Raw genomic sequence first — 27673 nt, 5'->3', positions numbered from 1 at the left:
TCACCTCCCGGGCGGGCCCCAACATCCAGGGACAGCCAGACGCGCGGGGAACTCGAGCGAGGACCAGCTGTGTGGAGCATGCGCAGTGCTCGCACCACGCAGGCGCCGTATTGGCCCGCGGCTCAGTTGGTGCAGTGGCTTGCGCAGGCGCCGCGACGAAGGGCTCCCCGCCCACCCCTAGCGGGCCACGCCCCCTCATCGCGGGTCAGAGGCCGCGGGGCGGGCGGGGGTGACGCGTGCGGAAGCGTCCTGCGCGGCCTCGGAAGCCGGCGGGCTGTAGAACGGCGGCGGCCGCGGCCGGGCCCCCCAACGGGAGGGGCCCCGGATCGCTCGGAGCGGCGGAACCGCTGTGGCGCCCCGGCCGCCGGCGGTCCCATGAGTCGGGGCACCATGCCCCAGCCCGGAGCGTGGCCGGGCGCGAGCCGTGCTGAGAAGCTGGTGCGGGAGGCGGGGGCCGCGTCTCCGGGACCCACGAGAGCGGCGGCGCGGGAGGGCGGGAAGGCGGCGGCCGGCGGGCAGCTGCGGTCCGCGGTGCTGTGCCCAGCCGAGCAGTGAGTCGCGGGGCGCGGCGGGGGCGGGCGGGGGCGCGCGGCTCGTTCCCCTTGGGGAGGCTGGGCGTGGGCTGGCCTGGGCTGGGTGGTAGCCGGCCGAGAGCCCTTCGCACCCTCGGTTCTGGGTAAGGTCGGCGACGGAGTGGAATTCAGACACTTGTGTCCAGTCTTGGTACAGAATGTTTTCCCGCAGGGCCCGGGGTCTCACAGTTCTGGTCATCCAGTGCCCCTGTTTCTACGTCTGCATAGCTCTAAAGTTAAAAGAAAGCTCCAGGAACTTGGGAAACAAACCGGAAAAGCGTACTGTTCTAACTCAGTGAATCTTTCCTCCGACCTGGTTGGGGAAGTAAGGTTGCTTCTGTCACAGCCAAAGGAAAACTGAGCCATGCGACAAGTTTGTTCTCGAAGGGCAAGTCGCCGCTTGATGAGCGCTCCACCTGTTGAACGGACTTTGGTCGGAGTCTGACCCAATTCTCTTTTGCCCATTAACGGCTTAACTAGCTGTCCCCCTCCCCCTTTATTTTTAGATAGGAAAGGCAGCGTTGTTTAGTGAATTGTGAGGAAGGCAGCACAAACCGGAGGCGTGGATATTTTTAGCAAGGATCTGGGAGTGAGGTGCAGGCAGAATATAGACTCGAAGACGAACTTTTCCTACGCTTTCAGGTTCTAGGCACACGCAAATGCCTTTGAATTCCAGAATTGATGAAATCACTCAGATAACCATTCTGACAGCTTAATTGGCTGGCAAGTTGAATTGTAAGGTGTGTTCAAATGTGATCCCCCCGCCCCCTTTGGCCAAGGGGTCCTTGGTGGGCCTGCTGTGCAGCTCGTGTATTATAATGACATTGATGTGCACGGTTCTTGACCATGGCTGTTGACCACCTCATTTATTGAGCACCTAAGGCCTCTGGAATGGTATTATCCACACTTAGTGTGTTAATGGCTACTGGGAAAGATTTGGAATAGGCAGTCTCAAACTCCTCTACCTATTCGGGTAACCTAGGTGAGTGAGGCTGGCCAGGTGTGGACCATGGGTTTCTGGAGAGCTGTGTCCATCACTGTTGGGGTCAGAGTCCAGGAGGTTCTACGTTCTGCTTGCTGAATTTTCTGTATTTCAAGAGTCCAAATGTCCTGAATTTTTAATGAAATATCCTGATTTTTAAAGACTAGCATTTTGTTCTGTAACTGAAGCCACAGTGCAGGCCCAGGTGGGAGCTGATGTTGGTTTGCTCTTTGGGTTAGAAAACGACCTCAGACTCCACAGAGGGTAAAATAGAATGGGTAGGGCGGGCAAGAGGGGGTGTCTTCTGCTTCTGCCCCTCCGCAGCCCATGCTGGTTACTAACTGCTGCTGCCTTCCTCTTGCCCTGGTGGCCACTGATGTAACTCCGTGGTTAGAGACCTTGCCCCTCAGAAGCTGCACCTTAGCCTTGAGTGGAGCATTCTAATGCCCCTTCTAGATGCAGAAACTTTGAATCCAGAACCATGTTTTAAAAGTATGTATAGTTATTTGGCAAGTTTTTGGATGTGGTTTCCAGAGTCAGAACCTGGGGAAATAGGCGGTGGTGGGAAGGAGCACTCTTCCTCAATGAAAAGGTTTTAGACACACCCCTTAACCGCTGTCAGTAGATTTACAGACTTAATCTGAAAGGAAACATGGGGGTGGGGGGACCAGCCTAGGTTTGTCATCTTACCCAGGAGGAAACTGAGTGGTGGATTCCAGAGGTCCTTCTTGGCCAGGGAGACAGGGAGTAGGTTTCTGGGCCACGTTCCCTGAAGCTTCGATGGGAACATACCCATCGTTTTCTGGCTTTTTTAGCAAAACCAGGCAGAGGAACATGATTTATGACTCTCCCCTTACCTAATCTAGCTCATTTGAGAACCGGGGTTGGTTGGCATCCCCTGGACAGACCCTAAGGATGGCTCACAAGATGGCTTACGGTCTGATTTGAAGAAGTCTTAGGTCACACCAGATTGGTTGACTTTTCTTGGAGCTTCCTCACTGTTTCTGTGAGCACATCTGCTCTGCACTATCCCCTGCTCACCCCACCACTGCATTTGAAACTGAGGCTGTGTCCATTTCTTGCCCTTAGCTAAATAAGTTACCATTCCTGAGGGCCAAAATGGTCCTGAGACATGGTCAGAGGCCAGGCTAGACGAGCTCAGGGAACTGAGAAGCATGATTACTTCAAGGCCAGTCTTTGCCTGCCTGATGGTGCAACATGGTTTGAATCTAGGGTCCATAGGCTTGTTGTATGTGGTGGGCAGCATATGTCTGTGAACCTCTCTGAAATGGAAGGTGAAATTTGATGTGTATTTCTTTTTCTGGGTGGAGGTTCTGATGGGAGCTATGGATTTTCAAAAGGGCTGTGCACAACAAGTTTTTAAACCATTGTTCTTGGATGTTGCCAGTATGCCGTTGCGGGAGTGTGTTTTCCCACTCGCCTCACTCCTTAGCTCCTGTGGGATATGTTTGATGGGGTAACAGCCATTCCCTCATTCTCTTGCCCCTTGTCCAAGCGGGAAGTAAAGACTGTTTCAAACCTCATTGTTGAGGATATCTGGGTTGTCCCCAGATACCTCTGGATGTCACGTGGAATAGCACGAGCCAGTCATGGAAAGTCCACTTGCAGAGGGGGGTGGAATTTTGGCTTGGGTGCCGGTACTTTCCTGCATTGGATGTGTTGTTCACCCATCTCTACAACCGCGAAGTGGTGGAGAAAGGCTGGGTTGAGTGGCCTTTGCTTTTCCTCTGCCTTTTTGGGAAGATACATTGGTGTCACAGTGGTTGACACTGTCTCACCAACACTGCCTGGGTGATGGGTCTTCTGCGATAGGCCAAGTTAAGCATGAACTGCAACGTTCGAGTTCAGAAAGCTGAACAAAGCCATACTTAGCTTTTTTAGACAACTAAGGGGAACTTAATGCAAATGTTCATAATGGTGAGAGATTCCAATCTGTCTTCTTAGTTTTGCATATATGTTAGAATTGACTTTTTTCATATTACATGTTGTATCAGAATTTGAAAAATTGGCTCTACAGAAATGTCTTGCTTCACTGAGCTCTGTGTTTTCAGTTGATAGCTTTTGTTCTTGGCAACAGTATAAGTGTCTGTATGTAGTAGGCATTTTAAAATTAAATTTTCAAACATTTTATTGTTATGCAGTTCTTTGAACAGAGCAAGAGAGATTATAATGTGGTCTGCAGAATCATATAATTTATTCAATCACATATATTGCCTCAGTATTAAGATAGTTCATCTCTAGCTTAAAAGAAAACCAGAGCTTGAAAATACACACTTTAAAATAGCAGTGTGTTAAACTAAGAATTTTCTAAGTAGAACGTATTGGCTTTTGGTTTTAAAATTTAACTCAATTATGTAATTGAGCCTGACTCACATGCCATGGTCCACAAGAAATCAAGTCATATTTAAGACTTTGGCTTACTTTTCTAGCTATCTGTATGTTTTCTAGAAGGAAACCTTTTGCTGTGCTGATCATTTGAGTCTTTGGGTTTCAGTGACCTGTTGAGTGCTAAACAGTAGACACTTCCCAACCCCATCCCAAGTTGACATATAAACACAAAAGTTTACTAAATTTCTGAAGCTGGTCAGTATCAACAAATTTTATCTTACAATGCATATCCTTTTTCTTTTCATTATTTCACTATCTTCCATTCTCAAAACAAAAAATTCAAACCTCTAGTTTAAATATAATAAATATACAACAAACAAATAATACGTAAATATAAAATATAAATATATCTGTGTAATATATAAATATTTTGTCACTTTCAGCCTTAATATTTTGATACTTAAACAGGTTAAAGCAATAGATTATTGAGTCAACTATTTTCCCAAGTAAAATTATTATTTTTCTTGTTCTCACACACCTCTCTCTCTCTCTCTTTAGCTGGTTGTCCTTATGTGGGATGACTATTTCATTTTGGCTGTTAAATATCTTCTTTTCTGACCATAGTAATTGAATGTATTGCTTAAACTTAAAATTTGTTCTCTCTCCAAGAAATTACAGCTTTAGTATCATTTTTATGGTAGCCTTTAAAAGCCATATTACAGTTTCCTTAGTGGCCTTTTAAAGTTAGCAAATGTCCTTGGATATTGTCCTTGGTGGCCAGGGAAGTTAGCAAACATTTGTGCACAGGATCTGAATGAAATCTGGTTGTGGTTAAAGTAATTTGAATGCACTCAGGCCTCCCATTCACCCATTTCTGCTTTGCTGCTTTTGTATATCTTGAATCAGTGCTTTTAATTTCCAATAATCTTCCTTTCTACTCCGTCTTCCCTTTGCATTTAGTTCTCACGTTGATTTCTTTTCGTTCCATTCCTGCTGGCCTTCGTGGGAATTTGTATGTGTACAAGAGAGGCTTGTTCAGAGAACTTCCTCTGGGCACTGGTGTTGCGCTTGCACTTGGGTTATTTTGCAGATTAAAAAGGAAGAGGACAGAGGTGGAGCTAAATGTGCCTGCAGCATAGCCACAGAATTCGCTTGAAGTATAGTTTTTAACAACACGTAGATTCATAGTCTCATAGAACTTAAGACCTGGAAGAGGAACCATGTAGATCGTACAGACCTTGTCTGCTCTTCTCACTTTGAAGATGAGAGAAACTAAGGCCAGGATTAGGGAAGTGGCTTGCCCCAAGTCATGCTTCTGATGATGACATCAAGAAAGTGGTTCACTTCGATGCTTGTTTTGTTGGATCAGAATTTCTCTCCTATTTGATAAAGCTAAGGAGGAGGCCAGAAGGTACAATGAAGTTATTAAAAGAAGAACTAACATATTTAGTCACTTTTTATTTTAGGCATTTGATGTGTAGTCCCTGTGAATCTGGTTTTGGTGTGCTTTTACCTCTGGCGTGACAGCATACATTTTACGTGGAATCTCATGGGGGTCAGAGAACATGGAAAGTACCTTTTCCTAATACGTTCCCTCAGCCCCACAGCATTTTAAAAAAATGGGCACACCCACACCCATACCATTACCTTTATTTAAAGAGAAAAAAAGGAGTAAGAAATGACCATTGGGAGAATATTTGTTAATACTGTGCACCAGTGGTGTAGTTTGAGAATGAGAACAGCTAACTTTTGGGAGAGCTCATATTTTACATGTGTCCTTTTTCACAACAGTCTTTTGAGGTGAGTTCTCTCACTGTCCTTCTTGTGGTGGTTAAGTTTAAGTGGTTAAGTTTAGGCTCCGAGAGGTATAGTTACTTCCGTCCCATGGCCACACGGCACTCTGCAGCCTCGTCAGCCAGCCGCATGTGTCCTGATGTCGTAGGCAGTGAGTCATTCCAGCAGAGGGAGTGCGTTGAGCCAATCCCAGGTGTAAAAGCGTAGGCTAGAGTCGGTCAGGTGTTCGGACCGAAGCGGGGACGTGTAGAGGGATCCTGGAACCCAGGCCAGCGCGGTGGGTCGGTCCGCATATAGACGTCGCTGCTTGAGAGCCGGCAAAGGGTTTCAGTGAGGTGTGGGGGGGGGGTAGCAGATGGCTCTCAGTATCCCTTCATCTTTCTCTTATTCCTCTCGCCTCTTCTTCCTCTTTCCCCTTGCTGTGCTGAGCCTCGTACCAGGAGCTGGGCTGTCCAGGGAATTGGGAATGGGAGTATCTCAGGTCGTTTGCTTAATTCCGTACTTGTTCCTAATCTTACTAACTCCTTCCTGTGTCTCCTTGCGCCTGGAGCCTCTGTCTGGTGTGCAGGGCAGGGCGGGCTGTGCAGCCATGGGGAGGAAGTATAGGGAATTGGGCATCTGATTACACTTAATGTGTACTTTGGCCAGTTTCCTCCTTTTCAGCTCTGGGGGTCTCCTGTACCCTGAAAAATGCTTGGCACTGCCAGTTCCTGAGCCCCTCTAGGGTTTTCTGCAGGTTTACCGTCTTAACTGTCCAGCAGATGTTCCTCCGCTGGCATGGAGGCTTTCCTGTCCGCGGTCATTTACTGTTTCTTTGTCCCTTTTTGGACTGCTTGGGTCTTGTGGTTTTAGCAAAGATAGGTTTGGTGTTTCTGTTTCTCCTCCTTGTCGAGTTGTGGCTTCTCTTGAGGGGTAAAGGAGATATCTTTTTTCAGTCCTTGTCTGGCAGCTAGTGGGCTTTTCTTTCCTTTTCTAGCACACAGTATATTCTTGTTCATTCACTAGATGGAACTAGAGACTTCAGGAACCTACCGTATAAGTACCAAGTCGATCAGGGTGGTGGCCCTTCATGTATGTGGGAGGGACGTGCTCCACGGAGCGGGGCTGGTTGCTGCAATGTGGGCCGGTGTCAGGGAGCAGGAAAAGCCTCGGGAGGGTTTTTAGCTTTGGGGACTTAAAATGATGGATGGTCTCCTATCCTTGTTTTTAAAGCAGTGATTGTAAAATTTGCTTGTGACATAATCAAGCACTTGGCCTGCATTCCTGTGTAAATACTTTTATTAGTGTTGTCTCCATTCTTGGAACTTGATAGCATCACGACGAGGCTTCATTGATAAGACGCATGCTAGGATGCTTATGAATGTAGCTGAGCTCCCATTCACAGACCTTCCAGTTCAAGTGGCCTCAGAGCCACGCAGCCAGCGGAGTGATGTGAAAGTGTCACATTTCAATTAAGAAGCTCTGAAGTAGAACGATAGAAGCATGAGCGTCCAGGGTTTAAGATCCATATTTTATCAGATCATCATCATGTAATATGAAAAAAGCTACACTTTTAGTGTCTGATAAATCTTTTAAGCAAGTGCCTGTTGTAATGGGAGGGAAATGTCAGTGCAACACGTTTTTGAAATGTCTGATTTGGTGTGATTTCAGTGAGGAGGACATGTATCGTGACGCGGAAGAAATAGAAAAGGAGAAAGAATTACTTACACATGAAAAAGGGTTATCAGGTATGTTTGGAATCATTTTATTCATCCAGTTCTTACTGTTTATAGTAGGAAATGCAGTAGGTCGATATGGCCATTTTCATAAAATGCTGGGATGTGCTTCCTAGGAAGCATTCTTATGCGTATGGTCTGAGCTGCGTCTGATTACTCATTTTGCTGAGGTTGGTTTGGGGAGTACTGTTTCTCAGGTTTTAAAATCGCAGTGCAGGTATTCTCCCTGTGTTGTTTACATTCACATCATGTTTGCCCCTGTGAGGATTTGTTCACTCTCTTGACGCCGCCCTCTAGTTCCGTGATTTCCGTCCGTTCTTAGAGGGAGAGTTTGGAGTTGAAATGCACTTTCCATTTCAAGTGGAAGGACTTCTTGGGAAGCTGGCTCTGTGTGTCTTTGCACACAAATGGCCTTGTAAGAAAGAATGATCCTGGGATCAGTAGTGGGACTTCTCTCTCGCTTCATGACCTTTTATCCGTGTTTCTGCTCACTCACACCTGCTCTCGCCCCCCACCCCCTCAGATCCCCGCACCCGTGGGCCCGTTGCTGCGAGGAGGAGGCAGGTCCCCTGGCCGCCTGCACTGCAGGCAGGGCCGGCTGGGCTGTCTGAGGAGAAGAGCCCCCTCGCTTCCCTGGCTGGCTCGGGCTGAGCCGAGGGGGGATGCTGCGCTTGGGGATCCGCTATAAATGACTCACAAGTGACATTTTCTCTCACTACCTGTGTAATATACATGTTCTGGTTCGTTCTGAGCACTAGCTTGTGTTTGGTTTACGGTTCACAAAAATATTGTGTGTGTGGAGTTAGGAACATATGATATAAAGTAGGCTTTTGGGTCATTTTGAGGTTTTTCTTGAGTCGTCCTCACAATGACTTGGCGGAACTCTTGACTGGGGTAGCCCCGTGGACCAGCTTCTCTGTAGTTGTCCCATCAGGAGTTTTCCCGGGCCACCTGTCCCCATCCCCCATGGAACCGCAGAGGATGCTCCGTTTCTGCTGCCACCATCGCACCCCGTTCGTGACGACCTTGGAGTCGCTGTTAGTCATAGCCCTGAGGAGACGGTGCTGTGTGTCCCACCGCAGGGACCTCTTGCTTTCTCTGTCACTCTGCAGGTGCTCTGCTATGGTTTTCACCCTGTCCTCAGGGGAAGCCCTCCCTCTGCAGGTGTGTCAGCGGCTGGGGGAGCTGTGTCATTTCCAGCTTTCCCGCGAGGTTGCACCTCAGACCTTCTGGGGTCATTGCCCTTCCTGAAATAAGGTCCTTCCTGAAATAAGTGCTTCTGCAAGGAAGGGTCTGTTCGTGGGAAGCCCTGTTTGCTTGCAAATTGAGTCTCAGCTTGCTTTTTAAGAACTCCGGATGAGCAGGCTAATCTTTCCGAAGATAAGGCAGTTGACAGTTCTGCAGTCAGACTGATCCTTCGTAGATAATGTGTCGGTTTTTTCTGTCTTCTCTTTGTCTTCAGTATTCTGCGGTTTCTTTCTGATGTCTGTTGAGTGTGGACTTTTAAAAGCCTACTGCTTGAGGTCTTCTTTTGGAATCCCTCCATACCTAGTTTTCATTAGTTTGGGAGAATTCGCACCATTATCTTCTTTTCTTATTCTCCCTACTTACTCGGTTCAGAGCTCTGAGTAGATGTTTGCTCGCCTGCTTCAGTCATCTGAGGCTCTTCATGACATGCCCTTTCATAGCTACATATTTCTAAATTATTTATTAGGGGCGCATGCGTGGCTCTGTGGGTTGAGCCTCTGCCTTTGGCTCGGGTCGTGATCTCAGGGTCCTGGGATCGAGCCCCGCATCTGGATCTCTGCTTGGCAGGGAGCCTGCTTCCTCCTCTCTGCCAGCCTCTCTGCCTGCTTATGTTCTCTCTTTCTTTGTCAAATAAATAAATAAAATCTTTAAAAAAATTATTTATTTATTTGACAGAGAGAGAGACACAGTGAGGGGGGGAACACAGGCAGGGGGAGTGGGAGAGGGAGAAGCAGGCTCCCCGCCAAGCAGGGAGCCCAGTGCAGGGCTTGACCCCCCAACCCTGGGATCATGACCTGAGCCGAAGGCAGATGCTTAAGGACTGAGCCACCCAGGCGCCCCTATAGATATTTTTATTGTGTAGCCTCTGTTCCATTCTGGGTAGTTTCTTCAGATCTCTTCTCCCTTTTTTTTCATTTTTGGAGATGTTCTGGGGGCGCCTGGCTGGCCCAGTCAGTGGAGCTTGTGGCTCTTGATCTCAGTCAGGGTCATAGGTTTGAGTCCCACATTGGGTGCAGAGATTACGTAAAGTCTTAAAAAAAGACAAAAAAAGAAAAGAGAAAGAGAAGTGCTGTTTTCTCCAGATTTGCCTGGCTCTGTTTTTGATAGTTTTTTGCCCTTTGCTCATGTTTCTTGCGCCTTTTGTTTCATTAAGTATTTAAGACCTACTCCTTTGGGTCTCATAATTTCATTCGCTGAAAATCTTGGCGGGTCTAATTATGCTGGTTGCTGTTTTTGCTTACTTTTTGTTTTTCAGAGTTTGAATTGAAAGCTCAGCTTTTGCGTATCTGCGGAGGGCTTGTGCAGTTTGGCCTGAATGGGAGGCTTCGGCCTTATTCCTGTTGGGCACCCACCGTGTCACCTACCCTGGGCCACATTATGTCAGTTTCTAAAATCGAGTTTCCAGGGTCTTGGGGCTCGTCTGAATTCCCGTCCTGACCCTGTATGAGAGCCAGCCTGTGGTTATGAATTCTCAGGGAGACATCCTCTTTCCCAAGCCAGAGCCCAGGCCAAGGCCGAAAGTTTTCTTATGCTCTCTGTTAGTAAAAAAAACAAAAACAAACAAACAAGCAAAAAACAACAAACACTCTTCGCTAACAAAGATGTCCCAGGGTTGGCGAAACTATGGCTGCCGGGCCAAATTTGATATGCAACCTGGTTTTAAAATAAAATTTTATTGGAGCTTCTTTTTTACCTGTTGTCTGTGGTAGCTTTCACACATGGTAAAGTTGACTAGTTGTGACAGAAACCTTATGGCCCTCAAAGTCTGTGTTACTTACTCTCTGGCCCATTACAGGAAAAGTAGATTCTTGCCCTGGTCCGCCCTTTGACCCTGAGTTCTGGCTTTCTGAAGTTCAGTTTTAAGTTCCCATCGTTCCAGGTTCTGAGTCCTTGTCTTTGTCACCATACAGTGATTAAGGACCAGACTTCCTGGTTATTTGAGCTCCTGATTACCCCTCTGGTTTTTAGCTTCTCCTTTGGGTTTGTTTTGTTTTTGACATTTTTAATGTTCTTACTTAGAAATAGTAACAGTCTGCGTAGTTTGCATTTAAACGGACGGTCGTATACTGTGACTGTCCTGTAGTCCAAGATGTTTTAGGTCGGGGCTGCCTGCCCTTTGCCTCCGTCTTCTATCCTGAAGGAGGGCATGCAGGGGCTGTCGGAGCCCTTCTCCCCAAGAACAGCAGCGGGGCGGCATTTGAAGTATCATTTTGGTGGCCGCAGCTGTGTGGGCGTGCCGTTTCCCACTCCACGGCCGCCCGCAGGCCTCTCGTTCAGCAGGGCTTACGGCTTGTGGCTTGGCCTCCTAACCCGGTGAGGTCCCCTGCCTCCTCCTCTCAGTTTTGAGGCGGTGGACCTGCCCACCGCGCCCGCGGGCCAGGGCTCACCTTCGTGGGGGCAGGAATGAGGACTGCAGGCCAGGAGAGCCGGAAGGCTGGACTTCGAGCTCGTGCGGTCCTTCTTGGGCTGGAAACGTGCTCTCTGTTCAGGCTCATAATGCCTCCTGGTGGAAACATGGTCCAAGTGATGACCTCAGTTCTGGATATTTGCTCTTCCTCCTACTTTGTGGGGAGGTGAGTGAGAAGGCACATGCAAGGAATTCTTCCTTCCGCTGAGTAGACCCTAAAAAAAATGTTTCTTAAATCTAAACACTGATGGGTCTGTATTTAGGATCGGCTGTGTGGCTCCAGTATTTGTGGTCTCTGCATAGTGTGCTTCAAGGGTGTGTGTCCCTTGTACGCCAGTCCTAACTTCCGCCGCAGAATTGTCGGTAACCTGCGAGGAGGACTTCATGCTCCTCACTCCGTCACACCCTGGCCTGTCGGTGCCCGTGCTCTTTCCTTCTTCAGTCGCCTCCCAGTCTGTCCAGGACAGGATCTGGGTCTTCATTGCCTTGGTAACCCTGGTTTCTAGCTCAGTGCCTGGTGCATGGCAGACATTTAGTAAATATGTGTCGTTAATTTACGTCTTTCCTCAGGAGTAAGTACATTGTAAGGTACTTCTGTCTTTGTATCTTAATTTCCTTGCTAACATTTACTTCTTCAGTAATTTAAAAAGGAAGTCAAGCTATGCCTGAGAATTACTTCACTTTTTTCCTAAAACACACATACCCATGTGCGTGCGTGCACGTATACCACGAAGTCAACCCCCAAACCTTGTACGCTAAACAAAGAGAATCTAAAGCCCATTTATTTTATTACGTGATTTTTCTGATTGCAACTTGGATTTTAAATGTCTTACAAGAGTCAAGTGAAGTCTGTAGCTCAGCTAATATTTAGAGAGCTTCATTAGTTTCTGGCTTATTAATAGTTTGTAGCCTTTTGGGATGGGGGCAGAGTATAAATAAATAAATATACATTTTTTAGTAGGTTTTATCTCTTTGTATAATGGATATAAAAAAACTAAGTAACAATCATTAGGTGTATTTTTTCATAGCTCAGACTCCTGCACAGTGGGTTTGAGTGGAATGATACTCACATCGTGTCAGTGAAGCTCCGAGCACTGAGGACACAGCTGAGATACAGAATAAACCCTTAGCCTCAGAGGAACTCGTGCTTTGCTGTGTTTGTGGATGTGGGTGGGAGTGGGAGTTTAGGGAGAAGTGGAGAAAAAGAAACATGTTAGGTGTTGATCAGTGCGTAGAAGAAAAACAAAACCGTGTAAGGGGACCAGAGTGAAAGTGTGTATCTGTGACATGATATATGGGTTTTGGGTGACGTTAGAGCGGTGACCTGTAGGGAGTGCCGGAGTCCGGCAGTATGTGGGAGAGGTCCAGGGGAGGCCACAGGTCGGGCCGGAGCAGTCAGTGTGAGGAACGGCAGGAGCCGAGGCCAGAGAGGCAGTGGCGGGGGGCACGCAGGACAGGAGGCCCCTGTAGGAAGTGAGGACATCGCTGCCAGTCCCGGGGGAGGCTCTGGAGCTCTCAGAACCCACGAGTGGTGGCAGTGTCTGAAGTTTTAAGCGCATCGCTCTGGCTGCCGTGTGGAGAAGGTGTGGTGACCCGGGAGACCCACTGGAAGAGCTCCGGGGAGTGAGGGGATGGTGGTGGGTAGTGGCGGGATTCTGGAGCTTTTTGGAATGAAGGTAGAAGAAGAGTAAGCTGAGTAAAGCAGTGCTGCTATTCTGATGGTGCTCTGTTCGTTACTCACCCAACCCCCTTTTGATTCTTCTGCAGAGGCCAGGTTAAGTGTAGCTCCTGAAATGGACATCATGGACTACTGCAAAAAAGAGTGGCGGGGAAATACACAAAAAGCCACGTGTATGAAGAAGGTATGATGTCTAGATACACAAAGTTTCAAGTCTTTAAAGTAGTCTGTATAAGTGATTATGTAATATGTCCTTTTATATTTTTAGATGTGGTTACAACAACTGTTCTTAGACTAGGTAAATATTGGTGTTCTAATTCTAGAGATGAGGAAATGGACTCCAAAGGTAAGGAGCTTGTTTCGAGTCACAGTGTTAATATAGGGCCAGCTTTAGCTGTTCAGTAACTCCTTTTCTTTGAAAAATACGATGCTGTGCTGTTCACAGTTGGGCCAGTCATTGGTTGTCCTCTTGGGGTCATTTGGGAATCTCCTTCTGGCCTTTTGTGTTAAAAGCATTAGGGATGGGACCAGCAGATGCCATCCGAACTGCTGTCCCTACCTGGGTCTGGTCTCATGCCCTCCTGTCCGAGGGGCCTGGGCTCTCCCATACTCCCTGTGCACAGGGATCTGAAACTACTTCCTTTGTTTAAGGTGTCCCTAGAGCTGCCCCTCCCGGTCCCATCACGTGATTGATGACTCTTAGGGAGGGACTCCCCTGACGTGGTCCCGCTGTGGCTGGGCTGGCCATTGTTCAGCCGGGCCCCCTCCCGCTACACGCTGGTCGAGCCCACCACCCTCTTGGCTCTGCCCTCGATGGACCCTGAAGCCAACATTCCTTAGTGAGTGGAACGATGTGAAATTGCTACTCTGACTATTTCTGAACTACAAAAACGGCAGTTTCGACCCAAAACATCCACCACCTCTTAGAACCTCTGCGTTTATCCTTTGCTCATTTTTCTCTTGGGACTATTTACATTATGAATTTAAATGTACTTCTTTTATATTAGAGATACTGACCTGTCATGTTTGATAGGAATATCTGTTTTGTTGTTTACATCTATATTGTTCAGGATTTAAAATATTTAAATATTTGTATATATCTGTGCTTTTCCTCAGAGCTGTTTTTATCGAAAACAGTATGCCCCTTTCACATGTACTGCAGCGCTCCCGCCTGCCCTGAACTTGGCCGGCCTTCCGAACATAGTGGCTGCTGCAGTCTGAGAGCCCGTGCTAGCTTTGCTCCCTGCGGGGTCTGAGCTGTGGACTGGCTGTGTCTCGGACACTTGGTAGGGAGCTCAATCATGAAGTGCCTGGGGCGATGATTGTTTACACTTGTGAGGCTGCCTGCTGAATGTGTAAATTCTGGCCACTTACAGGTTTTCCAGACTTGAGCCCTGTATCAAACTAGATAACCAGGTGGCTGGATACCTAACATATGTTTTCTCATCTTTTCCAGAAATGCTTTCCCTGACTTCCGGTTTTTATTTTATGATCTCAGCCTCTTTAAAGGATCTAACAGTTGGCACCTCAGGGTCCATAACTCGAAAGTATCTCTGAAGTTATCCACATCGTCCATATTTTGGAACTCACGCTAAAACCCTTTCTCTGTGATTTTAGTTTGAGGGAACGGTTTGGCCATGTCGTCGGACTCTTCCAGTGACCAAATAATCAAAGGCACATCAGTTGGACCAGGGTCACTTTGGGACCCATGGTAGTAATGAGAGCATCTCAGGGGCCTCAGTTTGGATCTCAAGTTCTTTTTTTGTCCCTACTTGTCTTCCAGTTAATTTTGTTTTGGATATTCTTTTGGAAGTAAGTTTGTATAAACCCAAATTTAATTTTTGAAGTTTGAAATAGCACGAGTGAGTTATGCATTTGGAAAATGCAGTTCCGGTTGGGTCAGCCGTTGCCAGTATTCCCAGGGTGACCAGGAGTCCGCCCAAGGGAAAAGGTGTGTCACTGGCCTTAGTATGTTGTAGCGATTGGAGCGTTGAATGAAAACTCGACTTACACCCACTGAGGTCATCCTATGACTTGAACCTCGAGAACAGCTAATAACGAGGGCCCAGTGCTTGCGCAGAGTCTGCATGGCGCCCACCCCCCGATGAGGGCGATGCTCCTTCCTTTGTGTAAGTGCAGGGTAGAAAGCAGAGTCTCAGGTGACGGTCACGGCGGAGCAGGAGGAGCAGAAGGGCCCCCAGAACGAGGCTAGTGCCGTGCAGAAGGCAGCAGGTTGATCGGATGCGCCAGCATAATCCCGCCAGAGAAATCCGGTTGTCCCGTGCCTGTGGCCCATTGCATGGTGGCTGTTTTCAGAGGATGCTTCACAGCGGTTCGTTTGGATGACTGTTCTGAGTCACTCAACATTTTCATGTCCTCGTTTTGCTTCCAGACCAAATGACACTTAAAATCCACTTTGTAAAGAGTCTCATAGAATTATCCAGACATCTCCTAGCATGTGGACTGTTTTTGCTATACCGTGGAAACTTGGGATTTTTACAAAAAATTTTTAAAATACAGAGATATAAACTTAGTACTTCTCTCTGTTCTTTCCTGTCTCTTCATTAGAGTTAGGGTCGCTTTTAATGCAGATTAACCCCCTCAGGATGTTGGTTATCAGTAAGTGAGTATTATAGCAGTTGTTTAGAGAGGGACTTGTAACTCCTGACCTCGGGGTTGGCTAGTGTTTTCATAATATTTGATATATTTTATTAAATGGTAATTTGTAATTATTGGTCTTAATGATTATTAATGTTTATTAATCTTGATTATTAATAATCATTAATAAATGATATATTTATGGTTCCTGTGTGTTGTATCTGTTACATATGCTGATGTTTTGTACAGTATTAACATTTGGTAATTTCTTTAGACTAGTAAAGACAGGAGTTAGAATGGCTTATGTGAGGGACTCAGCCAGCCTTGTTTTCATCCTTCCGGTGATCAGAGGCTTGTTTTTTCCCATAGGAATAAAGCTTTCCGTACGGTCTGAAGTCAGTAATGACCATTTTGAATTCTTTGATGCTTTTACCCAGGGCTATGAGGAAGTGTCTCAGAAGTTCACCTCCATCAGACGCGTCCGCGGGGATAATTACTGCGCGCTGAGGGCCACGCTGTTCCAGGCGATGAGCCAGCCGGCGGCACTGCCCCCCTGGCTGCAGGACCCGGAGCTCATGCTGGTACGCTGCTGCCGCAGGTTTGAGTCCACCGTGTTTCCGATCGTTTTTGTGAGAAAGCTCCCTTCTCAGCCCGGGCCGGGTGCCGGTACTGTCCGCAGTGTGACGTCAGCATGCGGCTTGATTCGGTTTTGGGTGGCAGAGATGATTTTCCATAATAAAGTGACCAAGAATGATTGCAATGTACCAGAAGAGAAACGTGGTAAAATGTATTTGAACGGTTCTGCCGAATTCGAGAGCTGGTGTTTGTGGTCTGTAAAAAGCACTTCGGGGTTGTTTGGCTTCAGTGTTGCTGTCTGCAGTAAGTGCGCTGTACGCTGTTCATCTGAGAGCCTTGGCGGGGTTATAGAATGCACATTCTGTGGTTTCCGCTCCAGTTCAAGAAATGGGCACTTTCTGCGTTGTGCTAAGAGGATCAGTGTAGGGGGTGGCGCATGTCACCCCGGGAGGGGCTTCCTGGGAGGTCAGGGTCATGGGATGTGTCCCGTGCCTGGCCTTAGTTTTAAATCGGCAGTGTGGTAGTGGCGCCCTAGGGTGTCGTGTCAGTGTGACTTGTGTCTATGACCTGTGTCAGATGAAGTCACGTGATAGGTTGGCTGATAGAATATCTCAGAGCATCTGGTGGGCAGAACTGATAGTAAGACGTTCATCGGAAGAAAATTGGAAGCGCTGTGCTTAAACACATGCGCGCACGCGCACACACACACACACACACACACACACCCACACACCATAGACATTAACAAAACCCAAGAGTCCTCACAGTGGGAGATCTGCCTTAACGGCAGCTTACAGAGGTCATCAGGATGAACTGATTGGCGACCCACAGAGGCCAGCAGTGTGGATGGATGGCATGCTCAGTCCGAGCCCACATGGCGTGTGGCTGGCAGTGAGAATGAAGCCTTGTCTTGAACACTTCTGAACCACAGGCAGTGACCATCCCATCTTGAGCTGGGCTGGTTAGACCCCAGCTTGAGGGTTTGTGCCCGTGTCCTCATACAGATGGGAGTGTGGCCGACATGATTCCTCTTGTTCGGGAACTGTTGAAGGAGCCGGGGTATTTGCCTGGAATCAAGATGCTTTTAGAGGAAGCTGGTTGTCCTCTAAGCCTGAGATTAGGTACACGAGAGGTCACATGGCCTGAGGGGCACAGGCCGTGTAGGGGTTTACACTCTTATTCTCATTCTGGCCCTTCTGCCGGTCTTCCCTCGGAAAGCCCAGCTCCGACAGGGGCCTGAGTGTGGGCGTGATGGGACAGCGGGACTGGCAGAACCAGGCGTGCAGACGGAGGTGGGGGTGTGGCTAATGGAGGCCGCGGTGTGCCCCTTGGTGGCAGGGCACCTGGACCACCTGGCCTCCGGAGTGGGATCTCCCCATCTCCGGTACTCCTTGTGTGACTGTGATAAGTAACCTCTTTACTATAAAGTATATATTTGGTAACATACTTGCTTAAGACACGCAAATCAAGGGATACTTTATTGCTGCCAAACAAGACAGTCCTACAGGAATCGGGGGATGAAAGTCATTTCTTACTCATTTTCCTGATACAGCAGAGTAAGATGTGTCCCGTCATAGTAAGTAAAACCCTGCGCTCCCTTCAAACCCGGGCTACATTTTTTGTGTTAAAGATGGCATAGGCTTGCCATGGTAAACACTTGGGGCAGAGCCAGTGACAGTGGGTCTGTCCCCATTTACCCTGATCCTTGATCCTTCCAAAATGCCCGGGGCCTCCTCTGACCACTACCCCATGCCTGGCAACAGTCTTCTGTCCTGGTTGGTTGAGAGCACAAGCACCTTTTGTTATTGTGTGTCCATGGGGCTTCTAGAAGTGTGGGAATGCTGACCACTTCCGGGGACACAGAAAAGTAGCTCTCAGCAGGCAGCTTGAAGGTAATCTAGTTTTGCACTATTAGGGCCTCCTGAATGGCACTGGCTCTACATTAACCCATCTCGTCTGCTTTTGGGGTCAGAGAGGTCCTGGGGCACCTAAGTTTGTGGGTGAGTCTGGACTGAGAACCAGCGTCGGCCGGTGGCCTGTAGGCCGTGCACTTCTGGGCATCTCTTGACCTCATGGAGAATTTGGGCAAGCCCACAGAAGCCCTGCTTTGTCACTAAGGCACAGGCGCCCTTTAGCTGGCTGATATGCTTCTGTTTGCAGGTCGAAATATGTTCTCTGTAGCATTTTGCCATTTTCCCTCTCTTCCAGAATGTCCTTGGTTTCAGAACATTAAAGGGAAAGAGGAAAGCTAGACTAAGAGAACTTCCCCTTAATCTGAGCTCAGTGAAAGAGACCCTTTTCCTGCCCACACTCGTCTCCTCTGGCCAGGCTTCGTCCGCATCCTGGGAGGTGGAGCTTTGCCCTCGCTGCCCCTCTCGTCCTGCCCTGCTTGGGTTCCCTTGTCCGGGTCCCAGTCTCCGCATTTAACTGCACTTGGTCTTCTGACCCTGACGCCAGCATTGGAGGTGGCTTGGTCTGACTGTTCTTAAACTTGAGGGCAGCGCCCTGGTCCCTGAGAGGGAGTGTCGGTCAGGAGGGATCCTTTGGTTTCCAGGTTTACCAGGTTATAGAGCGTCTCGATGAGCAGGCGATACCTGAGACAGTGTTTGTTTACTGGAGCTCTTTGTTTGTGAGTTATTTTGGGGGACACCTCTCTGTTACCCCACAGTCCTTTTAATCATGGTGAGGATGTCAAGAGTTAAAGACAGCTTCCCGGAGAAAGCAGTTGGTTTTATAGTATAGGCACAAATGAAATTCCATCGAAGCTAATTACCAACCTTATTTTTGAAATATTTCCAATCATGGTTTCTTGTTTAAATCTCGTTACCTGCTTAAATCTCTCTTATTCTGACAAAAGCCCCGTCTCTTTGTGTGTCCTAGAAGAGTGGGTGTGTATGTGTGTTCTGTGTACCATGACTCTGGAAAGCATTCAGGGTTAGATCTCCTTTTCTATTTTTGAATTAATCATTGTAAATGCATTATTCTTTTCTCATTATTTCTTTCACACACCTCGTTTTTTGGACTTTCTCCAGGATCTCCACATCTCCCAGAGGCCTACAACCCTGAACTAGGTCATTACGCTGGCAACGGTTTGCCCAGTGTGTGGAAGGAACGAGGTTTCAGGGTTTCGCTGTACGTAGTTAGAACTTGGGGCTCTTCCAAGTGGTGCAGTTGTGTGTTGTGTCTGCTGCTGGGGTACGTGCAAGGTCACGTGAGGCTCCAACGGTCTTCCAGGCTTTTCTCTACCCCACTTCTCAGCTGACCGTCTGGTATTTCCGCTCCACACTCTTCTTTGTGCCCAGCTGTGATTTCAGCTCATCGCCACTTGGGGGCATTTTAGGTTCTGGTGATAAATCTGAGAACCCGAATGGAAGGTTCCCTGAAGAACCACCTACCTGTTGCGGAAATGCTGGGCGCTGTGGGCAGGGAGCTGGGCTGGTGGTGGGGAGAGCGCAGCCACTCCCGACTTAGTGTAAATCACTGTCACCGCGGGAACTTTCCCGAAGAGCGGGGTGTACATCCCTGCATGGTGCTGGCTTTTGCAGAAACGAGACCACCTTTGTTTCCCAGGATGGCTGCGGGTTGAGAAGGTGGACCTGGAGTCACCCTTTGTGAAGCGGCCTTTGGAGGCTTAGATTCCCCGGGAACTGAGCACGGGAGGCCTCATTTAAAACTATTTTTGACTGTGAGACAAGCCTGCGTTCCACGTAGGATGCTGTAGGAATGAATTCTTCTCTACTGATCGTTTGACTCCGTGGACTTTCTCTTCCTGTCTGGGTGTTTCAGCAGTGAAGGGACGTGCCTGTGCCCAGCCTTATGATGCATTTTCTCCTGACACACCCGGGACTTGGGGGAAGGGGGGTGTCGGAGTTCCCATGCTGTCATCCGTCCTGTTGTGTCCCAGCTTGCCTTGCAGACTCCAGATTCTGTGGATGATTAGGGGAAAACAAAATAAAACATGGTCCAGGAAAAAAAAAAAGGAACCGAGGAAGGAGTAGCTGAGCTGTCAGTTCTTTAATGAGCTGAGCCCCTGCAGCTGTTAACACCTTGTCCCCCCCTCCCCTTCCCTGCTGTGGTTTTGTCTCACTGTACTGATGAGGCAGTTAAACTAGAGACACATTGTTTTTGTGAATATTGAAGCTTTTGAGGATATGTGGTAATATCGGAAGTTAGGCCGTATTTTTCTAATCAGGAAAGAGTCGGGTTTTTACTTGATCCTGGACCATCTGTCCTGCCTGAAGCGCCTTCCTAAGTCGGGCTTTAGGGAGTGGCAGGGAGGCTGTCCGTGACCCCAGTAGCTACCTGGGTGGTTTGTGAAGACGTGTCGGGGATGCTGCTTTAATGTCCCCCTTGCAAAGTGCTGGTGGAATGTTCTGGGTGTGGTGGGAGCTGAGCAAGGTAGATTGTGCCTCTGTTATCTCAGCCGGAACCACCATGTCTCTCCAGCAGACAAACATGCGGGAATTAATTCTGGAAACAAAGGTAGGTTTTGTAGGCTTTGTGGTTTTTGTGGGATCCTGTGGTGGATTTCTTGGAACACTAACACCTCTTTTTCTCTCTGTTTCCTGATAATCCAGTTACCGGAAAAGCTCATAAGCAAATACAACTGGATCAAGCAGTGGAAACTTGGACTGAAATTTGAGGGGAAGAGCGAGGACCTGGTTGATAGAATTAAGGAGTCCCTCACGCTGCTAAGGAAGAAGGTTTGGAATCTGTAGTGTTTTTTCCTCTGGGAAGTGCAAAACTCTCACTCCTGATCGTCCCAGCAGACCACTTCTTAGTCCTCACGGAGTGCATTGCCAAATGTCCGTGGCAATTTAAATGAACATAAACCCTTCCTGTGAAGTCTTTGGTAAAATCGAGAAATAATGACACCATTTATCATGTTTAGTGAAACGTTTGACTTTCTTAAAAGGAAACCTTAAATGGTCTTTGTTTTAAGTCATACTAACAAGTTCAGGGGTAGTCTGTATTTAGTCTCTATTTCTTAAGAGTATTATCAATGACGTGAATGCGTATTTATAAATTCTTTCCAACTATGTTCATGTTTTAAGTTTCTGTCCCTGTTTACTAGACTTGTTTTCATTTCTGAATGATTGTCAGAAACTTGTCTTCATTTTTTTTTTAAGATTTATTTATTTTAGAGCACGAGTGGAAAGGGCAGAGGGAGAGGGAGAGAGACTCTCAGGCAGACTCCCGCACTGAGTGTAGAGGCCAAGGTGGGGCGTCCTTGATCTCATCCTGAGATCGTGATCGGAGCCGAAACCAAGAGTCGGATGTGTAACCGACTGTGCCACCCACGCATGCCAGTAACTTGTCTTTTGAAAAGTGTCCTGAGGGTTTCTCTGAAACAGAATTATAGGGCACACTGATTCCCAGTGATTTGGTTATTAAAATACTCCATTTCTGGAGTATTCCATGGGTTTTGGAGGTCCTGCTTGGACACTGGCCCATGCAGACTGCTAGGTTGCTTGCCTTAGAAGAGCTTGAAGCTCTCCCACCAGGAACCCCAAGCTGAGAGCCTGCTGATTGCTTCAGGCTTTGTAGATGGCGGGGAGCCTGGTAAGGAGGCATCAGCTGGCCTTCAGGAGTCCTTTAGCGCTTACCCCGGGTGTTGATCTGTTTCAGCCAGTACGGTCTGCCCCCCGGTTAGACTTTCAGCTCCATGAGGATCTGTCCTGCTCCTTCCTTTTCACCCAGAGTCGAGCACCCAGCCTGCCCACAATAGACATTTGGTAAATACATTCTTTAGTGAATGAACTGAGGGCCTTGACCTTCTAGAACCTAGTTTTTATTTACAAACATAAGTGTTTCATGGAAAGTCTAGCAATTAAAAACTTGTGACAGAAGGAAACAGGGATTCTTTGTATTCCCTTTGCCTTTTGGAATGGAGCGTGGGGTTTACAGGGGCTGGGGACCCCAGGATCTAGGGTAGGTGAGAGCTGAGAGCAGGGCTCTGGCTTTGTGGGTGAACAGGAAGGCTCTTCAACTCAGCCATTGGTGACAGTTTCTTTTTCATCTCTTTTAAGGTCTTGTGAAATTGTAATTTTTGCTGTATTAGCTATGTGTGCTGTAAACAGATCCTTATTTTGGGGAACGGTTTAAGTGTTTCCAATTTGCGGTAACATTAAAATTATTCATTAGTAATCTAAGCCAGCATTACTAGTACTTCCTGTGTGCCAGACTGTGCGCTAAATATTTCACATGTTATTTAATTCTCCTAAGATGTTGCCATATTATCCCCATTTTAAAGATGAGGAAACTAAGGTCCCTATGTCTGTTAATGCCCAGCAAAAACCACCAGCTCCTTGGTAGCAAGGCCTTCATTCCATCCTGACCCTGTAACTCTAGAGCCATGCTCTTAACTGCTGACTGGGTTTACTTCTGGAAAATAAGAGATGCTCCAGCTTTCAACCACACATAGTAGAGAATCCTGTGGTACAGTCATTACCATTAAAATTCACTGTTGAATTTAGAATTTTAATGGCTTTCTGAGAGGAGCAATAGTTACTGGTTATTCATAAGGACTAGTTCGTGTTGGTATCTCTCGTCTTCATTCACTTTAATTTAAAAGCACATGTATTTATAGAGTTTTCTCGTTCACTTAAAGTGTTTGCCTGCGTTAGCTGTATTCCTAGGACTCTGATTTTTTCTTAAGCAGGAGTCCATAAAAATTTCCTGCGTGGATGTATTCATTTGGAACTCCATGTATAATTTTAGGAAGTTGGAAGGATGAGTTTAGTAACCCTAACGTTCAGCGGCCCGCACAGGCTTCCTTGCTCATCTTCGTTTTTGCAGGTTGGCTTGGTGCGTCGGTGCTAAGTGCTCCCTCCCGTAAGCCCCTTAAGGGGAGGTATAATTTTAGCTACCCCCCCACCAGCTGCACACACAGCCCTCACACGTGCACCTTATTCGCTCCTCCGGAAGTTATTTCCGATTGGTCCAGTTTCATTGTCTTGGAAGTTAGGGCAGTTGAAAGCTCCATCCCATGGCATCAGTGCTTCTCCTTAGTGCACTGTACTTTTGTTTCATACTAATGGGGGAGAAGCTGATTAAGGAATTTGTGTGGTCTAAAGAGTACCATTGTTTGAGCTAGAAACTTGAATGTTGTGAGCATGGGTACATGACCTGTGGTCGCCTACTTTTGAAAATGATTTTGTGCTCGTAGTATGAAATATACCAGTTTTTAGAGCAGGCGTTTAATTGTTACGTAACTTTCTTGTAGTGGGCAGGCTTGGCGGAACTGAGAACAGCCGAAGCAAGGCAGATAGCTTGTGATGAACTGTTCACAAATGAGGAAGAGGAATATAGCCTCTATGAAGCTGTAAAATTTCTAATGCTAAACAGAGCCATTGAACTATATGATGATAAAGAGAAGGGAAAGGAAGTACCGTTTTTCTCCGTGCTTCTGTTTGCTCGGGACACATCGAATGATCCTGGACAGCTGCTAAGGAACCATCTAAACCAGGTGGGACACACCGGTGGCCTTGAACAGGTGAGTTGTGCCTTTGAATGTGTTTTAGTCCGAAATGGCAGCTTTAATCATTAAACATTGTATCACAGCTTTTGTAGGTCAAGAATTGGAGCAGTGCAGGTGTGTGGTTTTGGCTCAGGGTCTCAGGAGGGAGCAGTCTTGTATTGTTCAGGACTGCAGTCACCCGAGGGCTCGACTGGGCTGAAGGATCCACTTCCCACATGGCGCAGCACCTGGCTGCTGGCAGCACCCTCGGGGGTGGTTAGAAGGAGGGTTTAGTTTCTTGACACATGGGCCCTTCCATAGCACTGCCTGAGTGTCCTTGGGAAACAATGGCTGGTTTCTCCCAGACAGTGAAGTGATCCAAGAAAAGGGCAAGGAGGAAGCCACAGTGTGCTTTACGATCTCATCTTGGAAGTTACATAGTGTTATAGACACCATTAAAAACAAAGTCACTAAATCCATCCCACACTCGAGGGGAGAGAGCATCGGGTCCCACCCACCTTATCAAGTGAGGAGGCAGAAGAATTGTGGGTCCATTTTGTAACCACCACGTTGATTTCAGCCTGGACTTGCTTCCGCAGGATGCTGGATGAGATCAGCACCTTGCACCTGGCAGGCTACAAATAAATGCAGCAAAGGGTCTTATTATTTAATCATGGCAGCCAGAGCTGTATTAGATAGTGTCCTTAAAAATAGAATTGGAGTCACCTTGGCCAGTAGAGACCAGCCTGCTCTGGGATCTTTTACGCATATGCTAAGTTTGGAGTTCTGCACACAGACCCAGACCCAGTGCGCCCCTGTCCCCTGACACCACACCCACCCTGTCCTGTCTTTGGTGTGTGCGCCCTGTGTCATCTCAGAAAGCTTAAGTCTTTGTTAGTGGAGTAGCCAGCTACAAAAGTAGCATTTAAGGCTGCCCATCCAAAGCGCAGCCTCTGTGATATGTAGCAAAGGGGAAAGGCTCATGGTCACGGCCCGGTCAGGCAGGATTGAAATTGAAGGGGACCGCTTTAGACAGTGTCTGCGCTCAGAGAGCATAGGCTCCTTCTGTCTCCGGAACTGCAGCCCTTCCCTTCTGTACAGAGCCTGGGGCACGGTGGTTTGTGTGTTGGACTGAAGTTCGTTCTTGAAGCGTCTTCACAAAACCTGTAATGGCGAGTCCCATTTTTAAAACATAACAGCTGTATCGGGATATACTTTACATACCAAAAAGATGATCCTTTTGAAGTGTGCCGCCCAGTGGTTTTTAGTGTGTTTATAGAGTTTTGCAACCATCGCTGTAATCTAATTTTAAACTGTTTTATCACCCTAAAAAAAACCCTATACCAGTTGGTACTAATTCAGCCTCTCCTAGCCCTAGGCAGCCACTAGTCTACTTTCTGTTTCTGTAGATTTGCCTATCCTGGAAATTTTGTAAAAGTGGAATCGTATAATATGTGGTCTTTTGTGGCTCGCTTCTTTCCCCTGGCTTCATGTTCTCAAGACTCGCCCGTTTTGCAGCACATGTCCCGAACAGTATTCCAGCGAGTGGACAGACTGCAGTCCATCAGCTGACGGACGTTTGGGGTCTTTCTGCTTTCTAGCTACTATGAGTAATCCTGTTGTGCGGACGCATGTTTTCATTTCTCTTGGCTAGATAGCTGGGATATACTTCTTTTGTTCTATAGTTGAAGTTCATGTAACATAAAATTAACCATTTTATTGATTTTATTTTTTTTTTAAAAGATTTTATTTACTTGACAGAGAGAGATTACAAGTAGGCAGAGAGGCAGGCAGAGAGAGAGGGGGAGGCAGGCTCCCTGCTGAGCCCCATACAGGGCTCGATCCCAGGACCCTGAGATTGTGACCTGAGCCAAAGGCAGAGACTTAACCCACCGAGCCACGCAGGCACCCAAAATTAATTATTTTAAAGTATATAACTCAGTGGTTCTCAGTACGTTTATCAAGTTCCAAAATATTTTTGTCACCCCAAAAGAAAACGTGGTACCTGTTAAGTAGTTATGCCTCATTATTATCTGTTTGATGATAACTGTTCTAGTGGGAGTGAAGGGGAGTCCGTCTCCCAGTGGTTTTGGTGGGCGACTGTCTGAGGACTCTTCCTGTGCTCATTGTCTACTAGCATATCCTCTTTGGATTAATGTCTTTTCTGTTCAGATCCTTTGCTCAGTTTTCAAACTGGTCATTTTTTTAAAATTGTTGAGTTATAAAAGTTCTTCATATATTCTGGATACAAGTCCCTTAACAGATGTTTAGCCCACTTTGGACGGTCTGCTTATTTGTGACAAGTTGTAGAGAAGGCTGGGGGCCGGGCCTGCGCAGAGGAAGAGAGGTTGCGGGGTGGCCGGGCCTCGAGCTGCCCCAAGCTCGGGGCTGGAGCAGGTGGCGAGCCGCACCTGGCTTGGCGGCTTCCCTCCGCACAGCTCTCTGCTCTCTTCCCCAGGTTGAAATGTTCCTCCTCGCCTATGCCGTGCGCCACACCATTCAGGTGTACCGGCTCTCCAAGTACAGCACGGAAGAGTTCGTCACGGTCTACCCCACCGATCCGCCCCTGGACTGGCCGGTGGTGACGCTGATCGCCGAAGACGACCGGCACTACAACATCCCCGTCAGAGTGTGCGAGGAGACGAGTCTGTGAGGGGCGTCTGGGCAGCCTGGCCGTGCGGCCGAGGTACACAGGCCACGCTTGGCTTGGGCCTTGGGCCTCCGGGTCTCTTAGAATGGCCTGTGGGAACTCTTGGGCCCTGTGAACCAGGCTGGACGGGGCTGTTCTGAGGACAATTTCTGATAAGAATTAACCGAGTGTTTTCCTTCATCTTGGATGCAGCACGTTTCAGGGGCCTTTAGAGCACTTTGTGGGAGGTACAGACTGCGTCTTCTCCATAAAGCAAATCTCTGGTATCAGAGGAGACTCATTTTGGAAAGAAATGTGTTCTTTATGTCTCAGAATCAAACTCTTTTTAATTGTAAACTGGCTCTCCGTTTTTTCTAAGATAGTAATTTTTTGTGTTGGTGATAATGGGTGTCTGTAGGCCCTTCCTGTGCACTTGAGCTTACGTGACCTAACTCTGGAGGGCGTCTGTCACCAGGGCAGTCATCACGGCCTCTGATAGTCTTGTTGATCAGTGGTTTGGATTTACATATTAATTAAAGCTATTCTAAACAGATTGTCTTACAGGAGATTAAAAACTGGGTCCAGAAAGGAGTTACTAAAAGGAGAAGGAGCCACACGCAGGAGGGATGCGATGGCACCTGAAACCTCTGACTGAGAACGTGACAGGCGCCTGAGGTCACGGCCGCAGCTGGTCTGGTGCCTCGTGCAGGTGCTGTGCTGTCAGCTGGGGGCACGGCTTGGAGCTGAGCTCCGGCGCGTCGGGCTGTGGATGATTCTCGGGCTCACAGGTGCGCCACTGGATAGTGAGAAGAGCGCAGCGATCCCCCAGGTCTTTGAGAGGAGGAAGCCAGGGCCCCGGACTCCAGGCCCTCTCATCTGAGCTCAAGGGTGGGGGGAAGGTGGGTCTAGGGCTTCCTGTGCCCTTTCCTCGGGATGTGTTTGAGGGTGCTGCCACTGCCAAGTTCGTGTTCCTGCCGGGGGGTGAGTCATAGCGAAGTGTCTTAGATTTTTCTTGAGTAAGGTGAAGCGGAAGCAAGTAGACAATTAAGCACACAAGTGGGGCCGAGCGCATCGGTGTGTGATTCGATTTCGGGAGGCCTGAGGGAGGAGGGAGCGTACCTGTTGGTGAGTGATGCCGCCTGGAGGCCTGGTTGCCTGCGGTTACGGCCGGAGTCGTCCATGGGGGGCGTAGGCTGTGTCCGTGGTTCCCCGGGACCAGACACATCGCTGCAGTGCTGTGTCAGCAGCTCCTGCCTGGGCTCCGCGTCTGTGAAGGTAGCAGCACCCTGAGGCACCAACCTTTATTTTATAACAGTTACAATCTTGATTTGGTTCAATTTAGTGTAGTTAATAAGCTATCACATGTTTGGGGGGAGTGGCGGGCCTTTTCTGAAGATTTAAGTTTTGCTTTATACTTAAAAATTAAAATTCTTTTGAGAAAACTCAGAGGACATACAAAACTATGCAGACTGTTACATGAGTATTTTCCCGTTACCTCATCCATGATCCCACACTTCGGGAAGTGTTCATTCTTCAGACTGTTTGAACTGGGTTTTGCTCTGAATGTGCCTGAGTGCATTGGAGAGGCTCTGTTTTTCACTGTGAAACGTCATGGTGCCTTGAATAAGGAGGTGCCTAGAAGCCAAATTAAAGAAATAATAATGAC

The 27673-nt window shown here is 47.8% G+C and overlaps 1 protein-coding gene across 2 annotated transcripts; it reads left to right on the top strand.

Annotated features, from left to right (window-relative positions):
• The first annotated feature begins 213 nt into the window (after positions 1-213).
• Positions 214-27673, top strand: OTULIN (OTU deubiquitinase with linear linkage specificity). 2 transcript variants are annotated; one of them, XM_032337735.1, is made up of 7 exons: positions 214-551; positions 7348-7424; positions 12835-12929; positions 15781-15924; positions 20497-20622; positions 23145-23414; positions 25837-27673. In XM_032337735.1, the coding sequence occupies exons 1-7, from the start codon at positions 376-378 to the stop codon at positions 26029-26031; spliced, it is 1083 nt and encodes a 360-aa protein (XP_032193626.1). In that variant the 5' UTR covers positions 214-375; the 3' UTR covers positions 26032-27673. The 2 variants fall into 2 exon arrangements, with proteins under 2 accessions (XP_032193626.1, XP_032193628.1); XM_032337737.1 differs by having other exon boundaries at positions 216-438.

This window comes from Mustela erminea, chromosome 3 (assembly GCF_009829155.1).
Source record: "Mustela erminea isolate mMusErm1 chromosome 3, mMusErm1.Pri, whole genome shotgun sequence".
In the NCBI taxonomy this organism is placed as follows: Eukaryota; Metazoa; Chordata; class Mammalia; order Carnivora; family Mustelidae; genus Mustela; species Mustela erminea.
Note: the sequence above shows the minus strand (reverse complement) of the source record. Positions and strands in the feature narration are given on the sequence as shown.

Excerpts from the sequence above, each read along its gene's own strand:
- OTULIN (XM_032337735.1), top strand. The coding sequence starts at position 376 with ATGAGTCGGGGCACCATGCCCCAGCCCGGAGCGTGGCCGGGCGCGAGC. Across the intron at positions 552-7,347 it reads GTGCTGTGCCCAGCCGAGCA|TGAGGAGGACATGTATCGTG; the intron begins GTGAGTCGCGGG and ends GTGTGATTTCAG. Across the intron at positions 7,425-12,834 it reads ACATGAAAAAGGGTTATCAG|AGGCCAGGTTAAGTGTAGCT; the intron begins GTATGTTTGGAA and ends ATTCTTCTGCAG.